This window comes from Dromiciops gliroides, chromosome 3 (assembly GCF_019393635.1).
Source record: "Dromiciops gliroides isolate mDroGli1 chromosome 3, mDroGli1.pri, whole genome shotgun sequence".
Lineage (NCBI taxonomy): Eukaryota > Metazoa > Chordata > Mammalia > Microbiotheria > Microbiotheriidae > Dromiciops > Dromiciops gliroides.
The window spans coordinates 667,215,438-667,234,844 of NC_057863.1; the positions used below are offsets into that span (position 1 = coordinate 667,215,438).

Genomic DNA, 19,407 nt, shown 5'->3' on the forward strand with positions numbered 1-19,407 from the left:
TACTCTTTATTAACAATTATTTCTCACAAAATTATATCACTCACTAGAATTTTTTCAAATTACAGCATTTATTATTCAATGATTTCACAAATATTTCAATAGGAGAAAAGTTAGAAGCATAATCATAACATTAATGTTATAAAATGAAAACCTGAAACCAAATTACCAAATGCCATCAATTCAGTCACTGTATTTCTGACCTATCTTCCATAGAAAAACCACTTCTTCCATCCATCCACCCGTTTGACACTCTATACTGATTGCATCCAGGGCAGAATAGAGTAATTCTGGTCCAACGTCATTTGCTTCTTATTCCTACAGTCCCGAATCCTGTGCCCGTCAGTGTATTTTGCATCAAGGTCTGATTTACTGGCAGAGATGAGTTTCAGTCAGTCTGGAGCTGCAGCTGTACCCTGACAGTCTTTCTGCTCTGAAGGAGGAGGAGCCGAGTCTGGGAGGGAGGTGGTGGAGGCCCTGGAGAGGAGGAGCCCGGAGAGATGATCGGCCTGGTGGGCGGTGCCCCAGGTGGAGTCTGAGCACGGGGGTGGAGTTTGGAGGCCTGGGAGGAGTTTAAGGCAGGAGAAGGGATCATTGGAGTGAAGGCCTTGTAAGTGAGGGAGGGCAGGGCTTAGGGAGGGGAGGTAGGAGAGGCAGGCAGAGTGCTTGAGTCCTGGAGTCCTGGCTCTGAGTGCGATTGGAGGAAGGGCTCATTATGAGGACCTCAGGGGCTGGATCGGGAGGTGCTCTTGGGACTAGGAGGAGCCTTCCTGAGTGGGCTGATGGGAAGCCGGAAGTCTTTGAGCTGTGATCCCTCTGCCTTCCAGAAGCCAGCTCTGTGCTTGTAGATCCCAGGTAGGTCGGGGCCAGCCCCGCCCCCCTCCCCCCCCCCCCACTGGCTTTTGCTGGCTGTCCTGGGCATTGGGTCTCATCCTCCAGGTCTGCCAGAAGCACGCCTCCCTCCCAGGCCTGGCTACTGGACCAGCTCCCCCATATCTGTTCTAGACTCCCCATCACTTTCTCGATATCCTCGCGGACCCTCCTGAGATTTCCCATTGGGTCCCACTTTCCCAAACTTCAGCCTTTGCCCTTAGGGACCAGGTGTCCTGCTCAGGCCTTCCCAGCAGGACTCAGGTGTCCTTTCTCCCTGACCCCACTTCCTGAACAGATTCAGTTGTTCTGCCCTCAGACCGGCCCCCATCAGGATCCACAAGTCCCACCTTCCTGTTCCCAGGCCCCTTGGAGGCAGGAGCCAAAGCTCTTTCCTGGCTCCCTTTATCTGAATTCCTGGCTCTTTGGCTGGTTCCCTTGAGATATCCAAAGCCTGAGGACTAACAGAGGGACCCAGGAGTCCCCCCGGCTCCTATGTACACCTCAGGACAGAGTCGTCCTGCTTTCCCAGGCTCAGCTGTGCACAATAGTCCTGTCCCTCCAGTGCCCCTGACCTCCCTGAGCTATACCTCCCAGCCCCTCCCTCAGCCCCACTGCCCCCGCCCTCCTGCTTCCCTGCCCCCACTTCTCTCAAGGCTCTCAGGTGCCCAACAAGGTGCTGAAACCCAGACTCAGTTTTCCCTCCCAGTCTCAGACTTCCTCTGGTCATTTCCTGGCAGATCCATTCCAGAGCCATCCCAGTCAACTTTCCCTAGCTTCGATCCCTCCTGGATCAAGCCGTCCATTGTCTAGATGATGCCTGTGTGTTAGTTGGGGAGAGTGGATGCTGGGAGGACAGAATACCAGTTGGATGGAGAGCTGGGACTCAGGGCCATTGAGGCTCTGACTGGTCTCATCCCATCTAGGGGTGGACTCCTGCCTATTTGGTATCTGCAGAAGGTGGGGGGGTGGGGGGGCGGGGCTAGGGACTGTAAGAGAGGGAAGGGAGTAGTCTTCCTTTTCCGACCACCTTCATTTCCAAGCCTGACCCTCCCAGCTCCTGCCTTCCCTCCACTGGCTGCAGTATCTCCCCTGTAGGCAGGGCCTGGGCCTTTGTAATGCTTATGAGACCTCACCCAATGTAAATCCCCAAAGGCCAGCCTCCTGCCTTGGAGGAGAAAGGAAAGACCTCTCCCCTTCTGGGATTCTTCTCCCTCCCCAGCTCTGTCTGCAGAGGACATAGGACTGACCCAAGCAGGTATAGTTTCAAGTGCAGACACCAATGTGGGAGGGGAATTCTAAATTTTGTATAAGTTAGTGCTGATAACAATACCCCAGAGTATGAGTCCAGAGGCAGAGATTATGGGGTGGGGGAGATGGGCTTTTCTGTGCTGGGCCAAAGAAGTGGGGAGGGGCTTTCCAGGTGGCTCCCTACTGTGTCATGGGTATTAGAAAGGCATAGAATTAAAACATTCCATCTGATTGTAAGAGCTTTGCAGTTGGCTACCTTTGTGGGGCCATAAAGGGTGGGGGAAGCTGATCCCTGAGGTAGATAAGTACTAGGGAGAAGATGGGGGAACTTTACAAAATGGACTCACTTTGGTAACTTTCCTCCCACACAGGATTGAGAGAGAATGGCTCCTAAGAGCAGCAGACCTGCAGCCCAGGTGAGTTCGGCCCATCCACAGCCATGACCAATATCATCAATCCATAGACCTAGGAGATTGTCTACAAAGCTGGCAATTCCTTACTCATTCATCATATCTTTACAAAAACAGGCATGAAATTGAATACAGTAACCACCCTGCCCTGCTCTCATATTCTGTTTTTTCAGTTGATTTAGGGGGACCCTGGTGTCTTGAGCACTTCCCTTCCCCCCCCCCCAATGCTGCCCTCTCCTGTTTGTTTTTAAGTTTCCCCTCTTTAAAAGTGACTGACACTTAACTCATTAGTCTCTATTACCTAGGGATTATGTCACTGATGTGGTCAATTATGTTGGTTTTCCTAATATTGAACCAGCCCTGCATTCCTGGTATAAATCCCACCCATTCATAGTGTATAATCCTTGTAATAAATTGCTGTGATCACTTTGCTAATATTTTATTTAAAATGTTTCATCAGTATTCATTATGGAATGTTCTTTCTCTTGTTTGGCTCTTCCTGGCTTAGGTATCATCACCTTATATGTGTCATAAAAAGAATTTGCTAGAATTCCTTTATTACATATAATAGAGAGCCATGGAAAGGTGGACTGAAAATTAATTGGAAATTAAATAATTTCATTCTAAAGAATGATTGGGTCAAACAACAAATCATAGAAATAATCAATAGCTTCCTCCAAGACAATGACAATAATGAGACAACATACAAAAATCTATGGGATGCAGCCAAAGCAGTGCTTAGGGGAAACTTTATATTTCTAAATGCTTACATCAATAAAAAAGAGAAAAATGAGATCAATGATTTTGGACATGCAATTTAAAAAACTAGACAAAGAATAAATTAAAAATACCCATTCAAATACTAAATTAGAAATTCTGAAAATTAAAGTAGAAATTAATAAAATTGAAAGCAAGAAAACTATAGAATTAATCAATAAAACCAAGAGCTGCTTTTATGAAAAAACAACCAATAAAATAGATAAACCATTGGTTAATTTGATTAAAAAAAAGAAAGAAAACCAAATTACCAGTATCAAAAATGAAAGGTATGATTTCACCACCAATGAAGTGGAAATTAAAGCAATAATTAGGAACTATTGTGCCCAATTGTATGCCAATAAATTTGACAATCTAAATGGAATGGATAAATATTTACAAAAATACAAACTGCCCAGGTCAACTGAAGAGGAAATAAAATCCTTATGTAAGCCCATATCAGAAAAAGACATTGAACAAGCCATTAATGAACTCCTTAAGAAAATATCTCCAGGGCCAGATGGGTTTACAAGTGAACTCTACCAAACATTTAAATAACAATTCCAATATTATTCAAATTATTTGGAAAAATAGGTGAAGGAGTTCTACCAAATTCTATTTATGATACAAATATGGTGTTAATACCAAAACCAGGCAGAGCCAAAACAGAGAAAGAAAATTATAGACCAATTTCCCTAATGAATATTGAATCCCTCTCCTTTACTAGTTCTTGGGTCAAGTCAGTAAGCATTTTGGAAAGGCCCTAGCCATGCAAGCCCCAAATTTCTAGTACAGAAAGCTCTGAGGACATCTCACTGCTCTTTTGTTTCTAAGACCTACCCAGACACCGTGATTGAATGATGGAAGGCATCTCTACTGCTTCAAAGAGGCCACTGGGATTCTCATCCCTACCTCTGTTGTTCCTGAACACCAGGACTAGCTTAACCTTATGCCACAATACTATAGAAATTCAGCTTCCTGGTGGCATAATTTGTTTTACCCTGTGCAGAGTGCCATGCATGCACTGCAGAGACCATAAGAGTAGCAAGGTGAAGAGGAAGGGCTGAGAGACCAGTTAGTGTGTCAAGGGGCTTCAGACAGTTTCTTGGAAATGTTGGTGCTGCTGTAGGCTAGAGCAGGTCCTGGGTTCACCAAATCAGGGTATAATGTACGGAACCAACAGACTCAAGCCAATACTCACTTTAGATGTTAAGCAAAAATCTGGCATTCGGGGGCAGCTAGGTGGCACAGTGGATAAAGCACCGGCCCTAGATTCAGAATTTGAGTTCACACTGTGTAATTTAAGATTCTAAATGTGGATTCTAATCTGTTCCCCCAGTTTTGGGGGAAACTGACTAAAATCACTGATAAAACGAGTTTAGATTTTTAAGGGTTTATTGGAAAATAGAAAGAAAAAGATTGAGAACAGAATTCCAACAGCCTGGCATTCCTATCTTTCCTCAAATTTCCTGTGAAGTCCTCAGCCGCCACCACCACCATCAAGTCAGGAACCCAAAAACCCAAGCACTCCCACGCAGGCTCCCTCTCCTCCTTCCTGTCTCCTCCCAGAAAATAGGAGGCTCCTCAAGTTGATTGGCTGGTAGCCTTGATAGACAGCACCCATGAGCAAACGTCATTTCCTGACGCCAAGGAAAAACCACAATGCCTCTGAGGCATTTTCCTCATGGTGGAGCTTTCCCACAGCAAGTCTCCAGTAGGTGGCATCATTCCAATCATTACAACACTCAGCCTCAGACACTTAACACTAGCTGTGTGACCCTGGGCAAGTCACTTAAACCCCATTGCCCCACCAAAAAAAAAACCCACAAAAATCAGGCATTTTATTTAACAAGGAAAAAAAGGTTTATCAAAGTATAGCATTAAAAGGACTTTCATTGGGGTGGCTAGGTGGTGCAGTGGATAAAGCACCGGCCCTGGATTCAGGAGTACCTGAGTTGAAACTTGGCCTCAGACACTTAACACTTACTAGCTGTGTGACCCTGGGCAAGTCACTTAACCCCAATTGCCTCACTAAAAAAAAAAAAAAAAACCAAAACAACAACAACAACAAAACACTAGCTGTTTGACCCTGGGCACATCACTTAACTCCAATTGCCTCACAAAAAAATTTAAAAAAGGACATTCATTGAGGACACTGGAGTTTTTAGAAGAGAGACAGAAAACTGGGAAACAATTTTTATAGCCAATATTTCTAATAAAGGCCTCATTTCTAAAATATATCAAGAACTAAATCAAATTTATAAGAATCCAAGTCATTTCCCAATTTAGAAGTGGTCAAAGGAGATGAACAGGCACTTTTCTGATGAAGAAACCAAACTATTGCCATATGAAAAAATGTTCTAAATCACTATTGATTAGAGAGGTGCAAATTAAAACAACTCTGAAGTACCCTCTGACATCTATCAGATTGGCTAATATGATTTAAAAAAGGAAAATAATAATGTTGGAGAAGCTGTGGAAAAAATGGTACACTAATGCATTGTTGGTAGAGCTGTGAACTGATCCAACCATTCTGGAGAGCAGTTTGGAACTATGCCTAAAGGGCTATAAAGTTGCGCATACTCTTTAACCCAGAAATACCACTATTAGGTCATTTTACCAGGGAGATCATGGAAAAGGGAAAAGGACCTACATGTACAAAAATATAGCTGCTCTTTTTGTGGTGGCAAGGAATAGGAAATTGAGGGGTTGCCCATCAATTTGGGAATGACTGAACAAGTTGTGGTATATGAATATAATGGAATACTATTGTGTTGTAAGAAACGATGAGCAGTCCAGATTTCAGAGAAACCTGTAAGTACTTGCATGAACTGATGATGAGTGAGTTGAGCAGAACCACATTTTCCACAGTATCAACAACATTGTGTGTTGATCAACTGTGATAGACTTGATTCTTCTCAGCAATACAATGGTCCAAGATAATTCCAAAGGACTCATGATGGAAAATGCTCTCCAAATCCAGAAAAAAAAGAACTGTTGAATCTGGATGCAGATTTCTATTGTTTTTGTTGTTTGTGTTTTTCTTTTTTGAGGTTTTTCCTTTTTGCTCTGATTCTTCTCTCATAACATGACTAATGCAGAAATATGTTTAATGTGATTGTACATATATATCCTATGTCAGATTACTTACTGTCTTGGGGAGGGAGGAGGGAAAGGGGGGAGGGAGGAAAATTTGAAACTAGAAATCTTATAAAAACAAATGTAGAAAACTATCTCTACATGTAACTGTAAAATAATAAAATATGTATATAAAAAATGGACATTCAATGAGGATACTGGAGTTCTTTCATTTGACTAGAAAGGGCTCCCCTCACTTCCATGTAGGTGCTCATCTGGTTAGTAGAGCAAGGTGTGGAAATGTGCCATCATGGGAAATCTGCTGTCTGAAGGACCCTGATTTCCCATGGGTAGATTTTTATGCCTTTAAGTTGCCAGGCAGTCACACTCATTTGTCCAGAGGCCCTCAGACTACTGCTTGAAGGGAAGCACATGGAGTTCTATGTGTATGTTTAGATCATTTATTTCTCAAAGAAAGTAGAAGAAATTTTCTGATGGATTAGCGCAAACAAAACCCAAGGTAATTAAATATTGCTTTTTAAAAGCAATAATGGGACCCTCCTTTCTGCATTGTTTTTGATCAGTGATTTCAGTCATACTCAAGACTTAAACATATTTGTTGGGTTGGGGGGGGGGGTTGGGCAGGGGAGGTGTGATAAGTGGGTGATTTGCAAAGCAAATGGTGTTGTGACTTGCCCAGGGTCACTCAACTAGTAAGTATCAAGTGTTTCAGGCTAGATTTGAACTCAGGAACTCCTGACTCCCGGGCCAGAGGTGCTATCCACTGTGCCACCCAGCTGTCCTGATTTGTGATTTTCTTGGCACAGATACTGGAGTAGTTTGCTATTTCCTTCTCCAGCTCATTGTACAGTTAAGAAAACTGAGGCAAACAGGGTTAAGTGACTTGCCAAGGTTCACACAGCTAATAAGTTTCTGAGGCCACATTTGAACACACGTTGAATCTTCCTGATTCCAAGCCCATTGCTCTATCTCCATCCTAGGTACTCTTATTACTACATAACTTTATAATTAAGAAATATATGTTATAGACAAATGAAAACAATCATAAAGCAAAGGTATAAATGGTTTTGCCTAGACCATAGTATATCCAGAGTGACTTCAAGTCCTCAATGTACTAATTTCTCCTTCACTTTGCTGGAAACCATCTCACACTACTCAGTGCAGCCCAAATTCTGATGAATATCTCTATGAATCTTGTTCCTACTTTTAACCAGATAAGACTATTTCAGCCATTCAAGGAAGATCTTTTTAAAAACTTTATTGTCTGCTAAGTGATGAAATTAAATGTTTTTCCCCCAGAATGTAGTGCACCTGCCAGCTTCTTACAGACTTTTCCTTGGAATATGTCATTTCCCATTACCCTCTCTCTTTCTCCTCCACAAGTCCTCCTTCCTCACAGATAGTACACAAACTTTTTCCTTGATTGCAGAGACACATTTCATAGTAAGGTGTTTCTCAGCTTTATTCCAACTGATGATAAAAAATGCTTCTCATAAAGTTGCATCAGGCTCCTACTGACTGATATCAAGGGTTGATTCTGACACTCAGAGAGGGTTTGACCTTTGAGCAAATCCCTTCTCTGTGCTTCAGCTGCCTCTCTCTAGTTCTGAAGTGTCTTTCAGCTCTTTGTCCTCTGACTTCTGATGATTTAGGAGTCAGTGACATTCAAGGATGTGGCTGTGGACTTCACCCAGGAGGAGTGGGGGCTCTTGGACCCCCCTCAGAAGGAGCTGTACAAGGAGGTCATGCTGGAGAATGCCTGGAACCTGCTCTCCCTGGGTAAGGACACTTTCCCTGCAATCAAAGGGAATATCCTTATTCCCTCCTGTGCAGGCTTTGGAGCATCTATGACTTATCAGAGAGGGAAGAGTGCTGGTCTCCTGTGTCCCAGAGACAGGCTCCTTCTGCTTTCTGGTTCTCCTATAGAAAGTCTTTGCATTGTGTGATGGGAACCTGAGGGTTTCCTTGGTTGCTATTGAAGCTGCCCCTTAGCAGTCCTAGGTAGCTTCAGGTTAAAGATCAAATCCATGTGGAAGCATCTCAGACATGGAACTAATGTCAGAGGTGACTTAGTCTAATCTCTCCCTGGACATGAGTTTTATCTGCCAAGTCTCTGCAAACTGCCCAGGCAGCTTTTTTTTTAAACTTTATTTTTTATTTATTTATTTTTAATGTTTAAGGTATTTTATTTTTTTCCATTACATGTAAAGATAGTTCTCAACCTTTGTCCATACAAGCTCTACAATTTCAGATTTTTCTCCCTCCCTCCCTGCTCCCCTAGACAGCAGGCAATCTGATATAGGTTATATCTATATATCTCTATACATATAGATATAGATATAGATATATACACACACATATATATACACATAACAACATCAATCCTATCTCTGCACTAATCCTGCTACAAGAGAAAAAATCAGAGCAGTGATGCAAAATCTCAAAATAGAAAAAAAAAACAACAGCACCCAAAACAAAAGAAATAATATGGTTCAATCAGCATCCATACTCCACAGTTCTCCCAGGCAGCTTTTCCTTGACCCCCCTTCCTTTTGGGAGGGGTCTAGTGTTTGGAGTATTCTCTTCAACAAGCATACACTGGTCACTCCCAGCTCTGGTTTGTGGCCAGTGTAGCAGGTGTGTCCTTCAGCTTCCCTCTTACTGCCCTAACATTCCAGCAGAGACGGTTGGAAAGAAAGGGAAGGGAGGAAGCATTTCTATGCACCTGCTACTTGCCAGGGGCTTTCTCTCCAATATTGTGGTACTTCAGCCTCCCAATAATCTTCCAGGTTCAGTGACATTATTATTATCCCCCTTAGTCAGTTGAGGAAATTGAACCAATCAGGTTAATTGAATTGGCCAGGGGCACCCAGCTGGTAACCGTCTGAGGCCAACTTTAAGTCCAGGCATTCCTGGCCATGAGGCAGCGAGGTCAGACAGTTGAGAATAGCCATCAACCCCTTAGATTTTGCTATTACTGAAATAGACAGGGACACACAATGTGGTACTGTAGGGTTAGGCAAAGAGAACTTACAGACAGATGATAAACAGTGAATTTAGAAAAATGTTCAAGGGTCAGAATCAAAACAGTTATAGACTCTGTCAGAGAGATGCAGAGGACTGACAGTGCAGGGAAGGGGAAGGGACAGTGGAATCTGAAGCCTTTACCTTACATCTTCTCAAATTATTCTCCACACGGGGTTTACAGTAATATTAAGTTTTTTAAAAATTCCCTTTTTGTCATTATATCTGTTTCATATATAACAACTGGACAATACATAATCGTAAAATCTCCAAAAGATTCTGAATTTCCTTAGACATGTTTTTGAGAACTCTCATTGTTGGATTTGGTTATTGGCAAAGCTACTTCAAGTTGTTTTAAGATCAGTTTTGTAGGAAACTTTCCAGCTGAGGAGACTTTCTAGCGGATCACCACTATCTGAAAGACCTGAGAGACTTCTCTACAACCACTCTCATAACCTTCCAGCTGAGACTTTCTAGCTGATTACCAGCATCTAAAACAAATGAGAAAACCACACCTGAGACCATGCCCAGACTCCAGAGACAGAATCCCAAGCCACAACCAGATGACTGACCTCCATAGAATCATCTGAGATAAGACTCTGAAAGACTTAAATGGACATTTTCCTGTTTTCCTTTTCCTATTGCATACATTCTTTTTGTTTTTGTTTTTTGTGGGCCAATGGGGATTAAGTGACTTGCCTAGGGTCACACAGCTAGTAAGTATCAAGTGTCTGAGGCTGGATTTGAACTCAGGTCCTCCTCAGGGCCAGTGCTTTATCCACTGTGCCACCTAGCTGCCCCACATACATTCCTGGTAATCTCCACCTCCTAAAGGAGACTGGCCCTTAAGTTTTTTGTCAATGTATGGCTCAAATTTTCTTCTCTCTTTTCATTGCTCTTTATATTGTTAATCATCATGTGTTTGAGAGCCCTTTGTAAATATTGCTTCATTTAAGGAAACCCTGTTTCTAACTAAGCAGAGGGGGGGATGTGAGGCAATAGTAGGGTTTGAGGAACTCCCAAAGGGCCCCCCCCCCCATTGATTAGATTAAGATTGATTGGATTGACTGACTTGGCTGATTAACTTACTTAAAGATAATTCAATTAAAACCACACCTGCCTGATCCTCAATAGGGTGTGTTCTCAGGGTATGAACTCTGACCTCAACACAGGACCACCCTCAAGTCCAGTGAACCAATGGGTTTGGTTGATGCTGACCAGTTAGCTTGAAGCAGGGTGTAAGGACCGCCTCTCCTCCAGATGCAGAAAAAGCTTCCACACACAGTCTCCATTAGACTCTATTGGAGGCAGAAGACATGGAGGAGGAAGCAGGCCAGGCTGGGCTCTCTTTTCTCCTCTAGGCTAGATAGGCCTCTTCTTAGCTTTCTGAACCAGGTGTTCTCTTTTTACTAATATTTAATATAATTTAATAAAGGCTTAATGCCCCCAAACTGCTAATTTATATGTAACATATATATTGGAAATGCGAGATAATTTTCCATAAACTTGAGACAGAAATTAGGTGACCCACACATAGTTTTACATGCCACAATCATGTGGTCCTTGCTTGCATGCCCCTCTCTTTGGCAGGAAGAAGAGACTGGAGCAGAAATAGAATTTGGACCAACTAGGGTTTCTGGAGTTTGCCAGCAGGAGACTCTCCCCTGGAGAGGCAAACACTCCCTGAATGAACAGCCCCCAAGGTTTACAAAGGCTTCAGGGAGTGAGGAGCAGTGTTGAGGGAAAGGCCAAAAGCTCAGTCATCAAGGTCCCTGTAGCTGGGGCTGAAGGCTGCTCTGGCACCATGTTAACCCTTTTACCCAGTTTTGGGGTTAGGAGTTTCTGAGAGAATGGAAGATGACAGAAGGGGGCAGAGGATTTGGCTGGTTCTCAGGACAGGTTGTACAAGAGGATAACATGGCACATTCTGTTTTGGGTGACTTGCTTTATAGTCAGTGAGGGGTGAGTACAGACTCATGTCTGAAAATAATGGAGTGATTCTCAAAATGGAGCAGCTGTGTATCCACCCCCTTTCCCTAGAGAGAAGTAAATCCCCAGGTTCTCTCCGTGCTCATCCCCAACTGGTTTTCCCTGCCCAGGGCTTCCTGTTCCCAGAGAAGATGTGATCTCTTATTTTGAGCAAAGGGAAACACGGTGGATGCTGGAGCAAGAAGGCCTGAGGCGCTGCTGTCCAGGTGAGTGAAGTGATAGCAGGTATAGGAGACTCATGATGACAAGAGGCTTCAATGTGTTGTGAAGCAAGGGCTTGATTTAGGGGCAGGAAGACCTGCCTTGGATTTCTTTGTCAGACATTTTTAGCAGTGGCTTCCTGGGCCAGTCCCTTGAGCCCCCAAGCCTCAGGTTTCCCATCTGTACAATGGGGCAATTGCACTTCATGGCCTTTCCACTCCCTTCCAGGGATCAAGCTGTGATCCTATAGGAAGTCACTGTTTGTAATTTGGGGCATGAACCTCTCCTGAAAGTGTAAAGGGGCTAAGGCTTTTCAGTTTGAGCTCTTTCTTAGGCCTTCAAGTCAGCAAACACAGAAGGGTCTGCTACATGTCAGGCCCTAAGCACTGGGGTCCTAAAGAGATGCCAGGGCTGTCCCCATCTCCCATGGAGCTCACAGCCTGGTGGGGCAAACACCACCACAACAACTATGTAGGAGCCCACTATGGACAAGTTAGAGCTGGTCAAGAGAGGGAAGGCCCTAAAGTGAAGGAGGGCTGGGGAAGACTGAGTGTGTCAGGGGGGCTCCAGCCAGGGCTTCTGGGAAGGCAGGGTGGGCATTCTAGCCAACAGGGAGGGGAGGAAAACCCCTGGTGTCAAGAAGTAGAGGGTCCTGTTCACAGAACAGAAGGGAGGCCCTCACCCCTGGAGTCTAGAATATCTGGGGGAAATAGGGTGAAAGAAGCTGGAGGAGTAGCAGAGGGAGTAGGGGATGAAGTGCCTTAGCAGCCCCAGAGGGGTTTATATGGGATCCCTTTGCTGGGCAGCCACTGGGGCTTGTCCAGTAGGTGGTGACCTGGTCAGGTGAGAGCTTTAGGAAGATGAACTTGATAAATGGGGGGAGGAATGACTGGACTGGGGGGAGATGAGGCAGCCAGACCCACCAGCAGGCCCTTAAGGACCTCAGGTGTGAGATTAATGGCACTTGGACCCAGACAGGGACAGTTTGGGGAGAGAAGGGGCTGTCTTGGAGACATGTTACACAGCTGGAATCGCAGGACATTGGAACAGATTGAACATGGGGGTGGGGAGTGTGACTGTGGGGGTCCAGGCATTCAGGCAGTTACTTTGTGAGCCTGGGCTCTGGGGAGGATGCCTCAGAGATCATTAGGAATGTAGCAGGAAGGAGGGTGGGGGGAAAGAGGCTGAGATTCCTTTTGGGTAGAGGAGAAGCAGAAGGTGGATGACAGGATGGAAGGAGAGAATTTGCACCATTTAAAGGGATTTGCTTCAGGGAGCAGAAAGATGATCTTGTTTTCTGCTGCTGAGGTCAAAGAGGAAAAGGAGAATCTGATTGATGTGAGATGAGGAGGAGGAGATAGCTCTTGGTAAAGGTCCAGTTTTGTCAGTGAAATAAGAGGCCAAATTCTCAAGTGAGAAGGTCGGGGAGGGCTGGAAGCCAGCCATAAGGGAGCTTTGGGGAGGATTGCAAAGATCTGGAAAAGCTGCTAGGGTGAGTGGCATAGGGCATCAGGGAGATGGCAGAGCATTGCCTTGCCCCAGTGGGGGCCCAGCTGAGGGGACCTACCTAAATTTGTGGTGGACCCAGGAAGCCTTCTTTTATGATTTTATTCTCCTCCATTCAACATTCCATGAGGAGGAGAGAAGGCTGCTGTCTTACTTGGAAGTCATCCAAGGCTAAGCTTTGCCTAAATCATCAGCTCAAGTCCCTTTCTGGCTCCATCTCTGTCCCATTCTTGCAGAATCCTTGGTCAGGCTCCTGCATCTGACAGCTAGGAGAGAGACCAGAATGTGGGCACTGGGGCCTAGGGTCAGGCCTGGGCCCAGTCAGGCCCTCAGTAAACACTGGTTAGGCACCTTCTGGTTTTGGTGCTGTGCTAAGCCCTGAGCATACCAAGGAAGGTACATGTCCCTGCTGTCACAGAGCTCACAGTCTACTAGGCAAACATGGAGATGGTTTGAGAAGAAGCAACAGCTCATGAACCCCACTCACCCTGGGCTGATCTCCTCACAAAGAGAGAGTGTTGGAATGGACAGACATTTAGATCAACAGGGAAATAAGGGAGTACAAAGACTGGGTATGATAACAGTTTAAGGAAAGCAGAATGAGGCAAGAGCAGAAATCAAAACAATAATGTTAAAAATAATAGCACCCCCTTCTGTTGTGGCTGCTCTTGAGGCTACAATCATGACAAAGCCATGGACATCTCCTGCCCCATGGCCGTGGGCCTCAACAAGGTCCAAGGAGTTACCAAAAACCTTCCAAAGCCGGGACACAGCCGCCACTGTTGGCGCCTAACAAAACATACCAAGTTTGTGAGATATATGATCTGAGAGGTGTGTGGGTTTGCCCTTTATGAGAGGCAGGTCATAGAATTGTTCAAGGTCCCCAAGAATGAGCGAGCCTTAACGTTCATCCCAAAAAAGGGTGCGAACTCACATCCAAGCCAAGAGGAAGAGAGAGGAGCCCAGCAAAGTCCTGGCTACCATGAGGAAAGCTTCTTCCAAGAAGGACTACACTGGACCCTGCCGACCTTTGTCCATTTACCCAGTAAAGATCTGACAAACAACAGACAAAGAAAAAAAGCCCACACTTATTCTTCAGTCATTTTTCAGTCTTTTCTCAATCTTTGTGACCCCATTTACTGTTTTCTTGGCAGAGATCCAGGTGGGGTGGATCATTTCCTTCTCTACCTCATTTGACACATGAATAAACTGAGGCAAATATAGTTAAGTCACTTGTCTGTGGTCCTACAGCTAGTAAGTGTCTCAGGTCAGAGTTGAACTCAGGAAGATGAGTCTTTCTGACTTCAGGCCTACCAGGTAGATAGCTTTTACATAGCACCTACTCTGTGCCATGCAGTAGATAAACATCTCATTTGATCTTCATAACTCTAGGAGTTAGGCACTATTATTATGCTCATATTACAGATGAAGAAACTGAGGCAGAGAGAGGTCCTGGACAAGGGTCACAGTACTAGCAAGTTTCTGAAGGGAGACTTTCACAATGTGACTAATGTGAAAATTTGTATAACCTGATTGTACATGTATAACCTATACCAGATTGCTTACTCTTTCAGGGAGGGAATAAGAGAGGGAGGGAGAAAAACTTGGAACTGACAATCTTAGAAATATGAATGTTGAAAACCTTCTTTACATATAATAAGAAAAAAGACTATTTAATAAGTAAAATCATCCTTCAAATGTGAGCTAATGACATTTTCTTTTTTTTTTTTTTTTTGGTGAGGCTATTGGGGTTAAGTGACTTGCCCAGGGTCACACAGCTAGTAAGTGTCAAGTGTCTGAGGCTGGATTTGAAGTCAGGTCCTCCTGACTCCAGAGCCAGTGCTCCATCCACTATGCCACCTTGCTGCCCCGGTAATGACATTTTCAAATGCTTGATTCTACCCATTTAAGTTTGGAGACTTTGTCTCCAGGAACGAGAATGTAAATCCCTTTATATTCTGCCAGTAGAGGGAAGGGGATATAATTATAAATCTGTGTATACATGTCTGTCTTTATGTTTAATTGTTTGTTTGGTTTTTTAGGAAAGAACAAACTGGAAATAAAGGAGACTCCTGCAGAGATAGGCCTTTCTGAGGAAGAAACTCGCCAGCAAAGATGCATAAATAATGATCCCTCTGATTTTGATAGGAGAGAAATCTGTGCTGCAACACATCAGAGAATCCACACTGGGGAAAAACCTTTTGAATGTAATCAATGTGGAAAGACTTTCCCTTCAAGGTCACATCTTGTTAACCATCAGAGAATCCACACTGGAGAGAAACCTTTTGAATGTAATCATTGTGGAAAGATTTTCACATGGAAGTCAATTCTTGTTAAACATCAGAGAATCCATACTGGAGAGAAACCTTTTGAATGTAGTCAATGTGGAAAGACTTTCACATGGAGGTCAACTCTTGTTAACCATCAGAGAATCCATACTGGAGAGAAACCTTTTGAATGTAATCAATGTGGAAAGACTTTCACATGGAGGTCCTATCTTGTTAAACATCAGATAATCCACACTGGAGAGAAACCTTTTGAATGTAATCAGTGTGGAAAGACTTTCACATCTAGGTCCCATCTTGTTAACCATCAGAGAATCCATACTGGAGAGAACCTTTTTGATTGTAATCATTGTGGAAAGATTTTCACATGGCCATCAGATCTTGTTAAACATCAGAGAATCCACACTGGAGAGAAACCTTTTGAATGTACTCAATGTGCAAAGACTTTCACATGGAGGTCAGCTCTTGTTAACCATCAGAGAATCCACACTGGAGAGAAACCTTTTGAATGTAATCAGTGTGGAAAGACTTTTATATGGAAGTCACATCTTGTTAACCATCAGATAATCCACAGTGTAGAGAAACCTTTTGAATGTAATCAATCTGGAAAGACTTTCACATCGAGCTACCATCTTGTTAACCATCAGAGAATCCACACTGGAGAGAAAACTTTTGAATGTAATCATTGTGGAAAGACTTTCACATGGATGTCAGATCTTGTTAAACATCAGAGAATCCACTCTGGAGAGAAACCTTTTGAATGTACTCAATGTGCAAAGAGTTTCACGTGGAGGTCAGCTCTTGTTAACCATCAGAGAATCCACACTGGAGAGAAACCTTTTGAATGTAATCAATGTGGGAAGACTTTCCCTTGGAGGTCCCATCTTGTTTACCATCAGAGAATTCACACTGGAGAGAAACTTTTTGAATGTAATCAATGTGGAAAGACTTTCACATGGATGTCAGATCTTGTTAAACATCAGAGAATTCATTCTGGAGAGAAACCTTTTGGATGTAATCAATGTGGAAAGAGTTTCACATGGAGGTCAGCTCTTCTTCAACATCAAAGAATCCACACTGGAGAGAAACCTTTTGAATGTAATCAATGTGGAAAGACTTTCACATGGAGGTCAGGTCTTGTTAACCATCAGAGAATCCATACTGGAGAGAAATGTTATGAATGTAGTCACTGTGGTAAAGCCTTCATTGTAAAGTCAGCCCTTGTTTCTCATCAGAGAATTCATAGGAAATAGGAATCTTATATAACTGACATGAATGAGGAAAGGCTTGAAATGGAGTACAGAGCTTCTTTGACCACACAAAATTCATTCTGGTTATAAAACATCTATGAACTTAGTGTCAGAAGCCTTTCAGCCAGAAATGGTCTCTTATCTGCTCATTAGAGGAGTTATAGTATAAAGAAGCTTTATGAATGTGCTCATCTGGGATGCGCTTTTTTTCTGGAACATTGAGGTTACTGGTAAAGGTCAAGTTTTTTGCCTGATTATAAAGGAAAGGTGAAATAAAAGAAAATAATGCATGCCAACCCTCCAGTTTACAAAACAAATAAAAAAGGAGGTAATAGGGTCATGAATTGCATGCTTTTGTGAAGAAAGGCATCTGGATGTTCTCAGAAATAGAATGTCTTCAGAATGAGGAAAAGGGTTTGAATCAGTATTATGTCAACTGGGGAACAATGTTTGGTGAAGGGAAGACATCAGCATGATTTGACCAAGGGTATAAAAATTGGGGGAATTTGGGGGAATTTTGTGGTCTCCCAAAGGTCACCTGTATGTATGGCCTACATTACATGTATGTTTCAGCCTACATTAAGGCTACATGCATGTGACAAAGAACTTCTCATTTAACTTTCTGCTTCTGGATTTTTGTGACTCACCAATCATAGTGATAAGGAAGGAATTGCTATGATGGCCTTTAGGAAGAGCAGAACCATTGTGGAAAAAAGCAGCCACTAGTAGGAAGGTAAGAGGCCCTGTGATTTGTATCAAAATAGCCTCCCATCTTTGCTCCTGCTCCCCCAGCCTAGAAGGGGGATCTAAAAAACTAAATTCCATCTAAGGTGTATCTGGGGTGATTGTCAGTCAAAGGGATCTTGAGGGACTTCTAGAGGAGATAATTTGGTGTATCAGTAAATCCCAAGTGACCTTTACCTTTGGTCTGGTCAGCCAAAGGGAAAAAAGTGCAAATAGAATGAAAAGTTTTCTGTGGAACTTTGAAAACCTTTTAAAAAAACTAAGAGTCTCAATGCAGAGATATGTTCCATGTGATTGTACATATATAACCTATATCAGATTGCTTTCTGTCTTGTGGAAGAGGGAAGGAAGGGAGGGAGGGAGAAGAAATTTGGAACTGAGAATCTTATGAAAATAAATGTTGAAAACTGTCTTTACAGGTAACTGGAAAATAAAATTCTTTTATGATTTTAAAAAAAGATAGTCTTCCCCTTTTTCTAACTCTTGTCAAGCTGGGCAGGCAGCCAATACATGAGAGAGGTGTCAATCTCATTTCCAAGTCAGTCAAAATTTATGGCTTCTTAAACTAAAGACTAAATTCATGATGTTAGTAAGAAAATGGGGTTATGGTGGCAATGTAAAGGCATAAAGTCACCCGAACATTCCCAAATTCCCCTCAAAGAACTTTACATAATTGTACAAATCAAATTCTAGAGGGGCAGAAGCAGAAAATGTTGGGATGAAAGCATTTTTCAATCCAAGATAACTGAGGAGACAGGCAGGATAGATGGAGGTGGTTGAGGAAGAGGCACAGTGCAGTGCAGGCCTCTCACCACCAGGACAACAGCAGCAGCTTAGAGATCTCTCAGCTCAGATAGTAAAGGGGTTAGACAACTGGTCAGCAGGAGGTTACAAGGGACCCTTTGCTGGCCCTGGGAGCAGGATCATCTTGTATTGCATGTAACAGATTCAGTTTCCCATCACAACCCCAGTGTGAAGGCAAGAGGGAAGGAGAGAATTTGCAACAATTTTAATGACAAACTTTTTACATGTAATTGGGAAAAATAAAATATAAAAATTGTCACAGTAAAATAAAGTGCTGCACTCAATATAACAGCAATTTTGGAAAAGTCAATAGTGTCCAATACCAAAGTGAATCTCCACTAAGAACCAGAAGTGGTCAGCCACTGTCTATTTTCAGAACTGCCAGAGTGGGAGAGCTCCTGCACCTCCTCAAGCAGGTCAACACACCTAGGGACAACTTTCCTTGTTAGGACGGGTTTAGTTTGTCTTTGGTGGAGCTTTTTTTTTTTTTAATTAAGCTTAAATTGTCCTCTGTAACATCCGTGTGTGTTTCCCAGTTTTTCTCCTGGAGGACAACTAAACAAGTCCAAGCATGAGCCTTCTTCCATAAAATTGCTCTGAAATTTCTGTCACTAAATTTACTTGGCCTCCTTGAGTCAGGCTGATCCCAGATCAGAGACTATGGCAGCAACCTGGGGAAGATGTGATGAAATCCTACAAGGAGTTGTTTGCAGTGAGAGTGAACAGAGCGCTCAGATCCGAGAGATGGAATGAAGGTAGCAAAGGGGAGACCTGGCAGCTGATTGGACCTCCAGACTCCATTGAATCTCTTTTTCTACCTTTTTACTTTAGAATCATCATAAGTTAGGTGGAGAGAAACCTCCTCAGAAGGGGAGAGGTTAAATACATGTTCAGGGGCTTCTATAGCAGCGAGCATAGCTGCTGAATCAGCTTGTGCATTCCCCTTTGAAAGAGGATCATTATTCCCTGTGTGGGCAGGGCAATGTACAATTGCTAGAGCAGAGGGAAGTTTCAGGGCAGATAGGAGGTCTTTGATAATGTCTCCGTTAGCAATAGCTTTTCCTGAGGATGTTAGAAAGCTTCTCGGTAGCCAGAGCTTGCCTACAGCATGGCATACACCAAAGGCATATCTGGAGTCAGTATAAATGGTAGCACTCTTCCCTTTGGTTATTTTACAGGCTTGTGTAAGAGCCACAAGTTCAGCAGCTTGTGCACTAAAAT

At 43.4% G+C, this 19,407-nt stretch overlaps 1 protein-coding gene across 2 annotated transcripts; it reads left to right on the forward strand.

The window, feature by feature from the left end:
• Positions 1-571: 571 nt before the first annotated feature.
• Positions 572-17,716, forward strand: LOC122750605 (zinc finger protein 850-like). Of its 2 annotated transcripts, XM_043997357.1 has the most exons (6): positions 572-852; positions 2,023-2,125; positions 2,490-2,534; positions 8,036-8,162; positions 11,507-11,602; positions 15,146-17,716. In XM_043997357.1, exons 3-6 carry the CDS (start codon positions 2,502-2,504, stop codon positions 16,639-16,641), a joined length of 1,752 nt encoding a protein of 583 aa, XP_043853292.1. In that variant the 5' UTR covers positions 572-852; positions 2,023-2,125; positions 2,490-2,501; the 3' UTR covers positions 16,642-17,716. The 2 variants fall into 2 exon arrangements, with proteins under 2 accessions (XP_043853292.1, XP_043853291.1); XM_043997356.1 differs by lacking the exon at positions 2,023-2,125.
• The last annotated feature ends 1,691 nt before the right edge of the window (positions 17,717-19,407 follow it).

Excerpts from the sequence above, each read along its gene's own strand:
- LOC122750605 (XM_043997357.1), top strand. The coding sequence starts at position 2,502 with ATGGCTCCTAAGAGCAGCAGACCTGCAGCCCAG. Across the intron at positions 8,163-11,506 it reads CTGGAACCTGCTCTCCCTGG|GGCTTCCTGTTCCCAGAGAA; the intron begins GTAAGGACACTT and ends TTCCCTGCCCAG. Across the intron at positions 11,603-15,145 it reads CCTGAGGCGCTGCTGTCCAG|GAAAGAACAAACTGGAAATA; the intron begins GTGAGTGAAGTG and ends TTGGTTTTTTAG.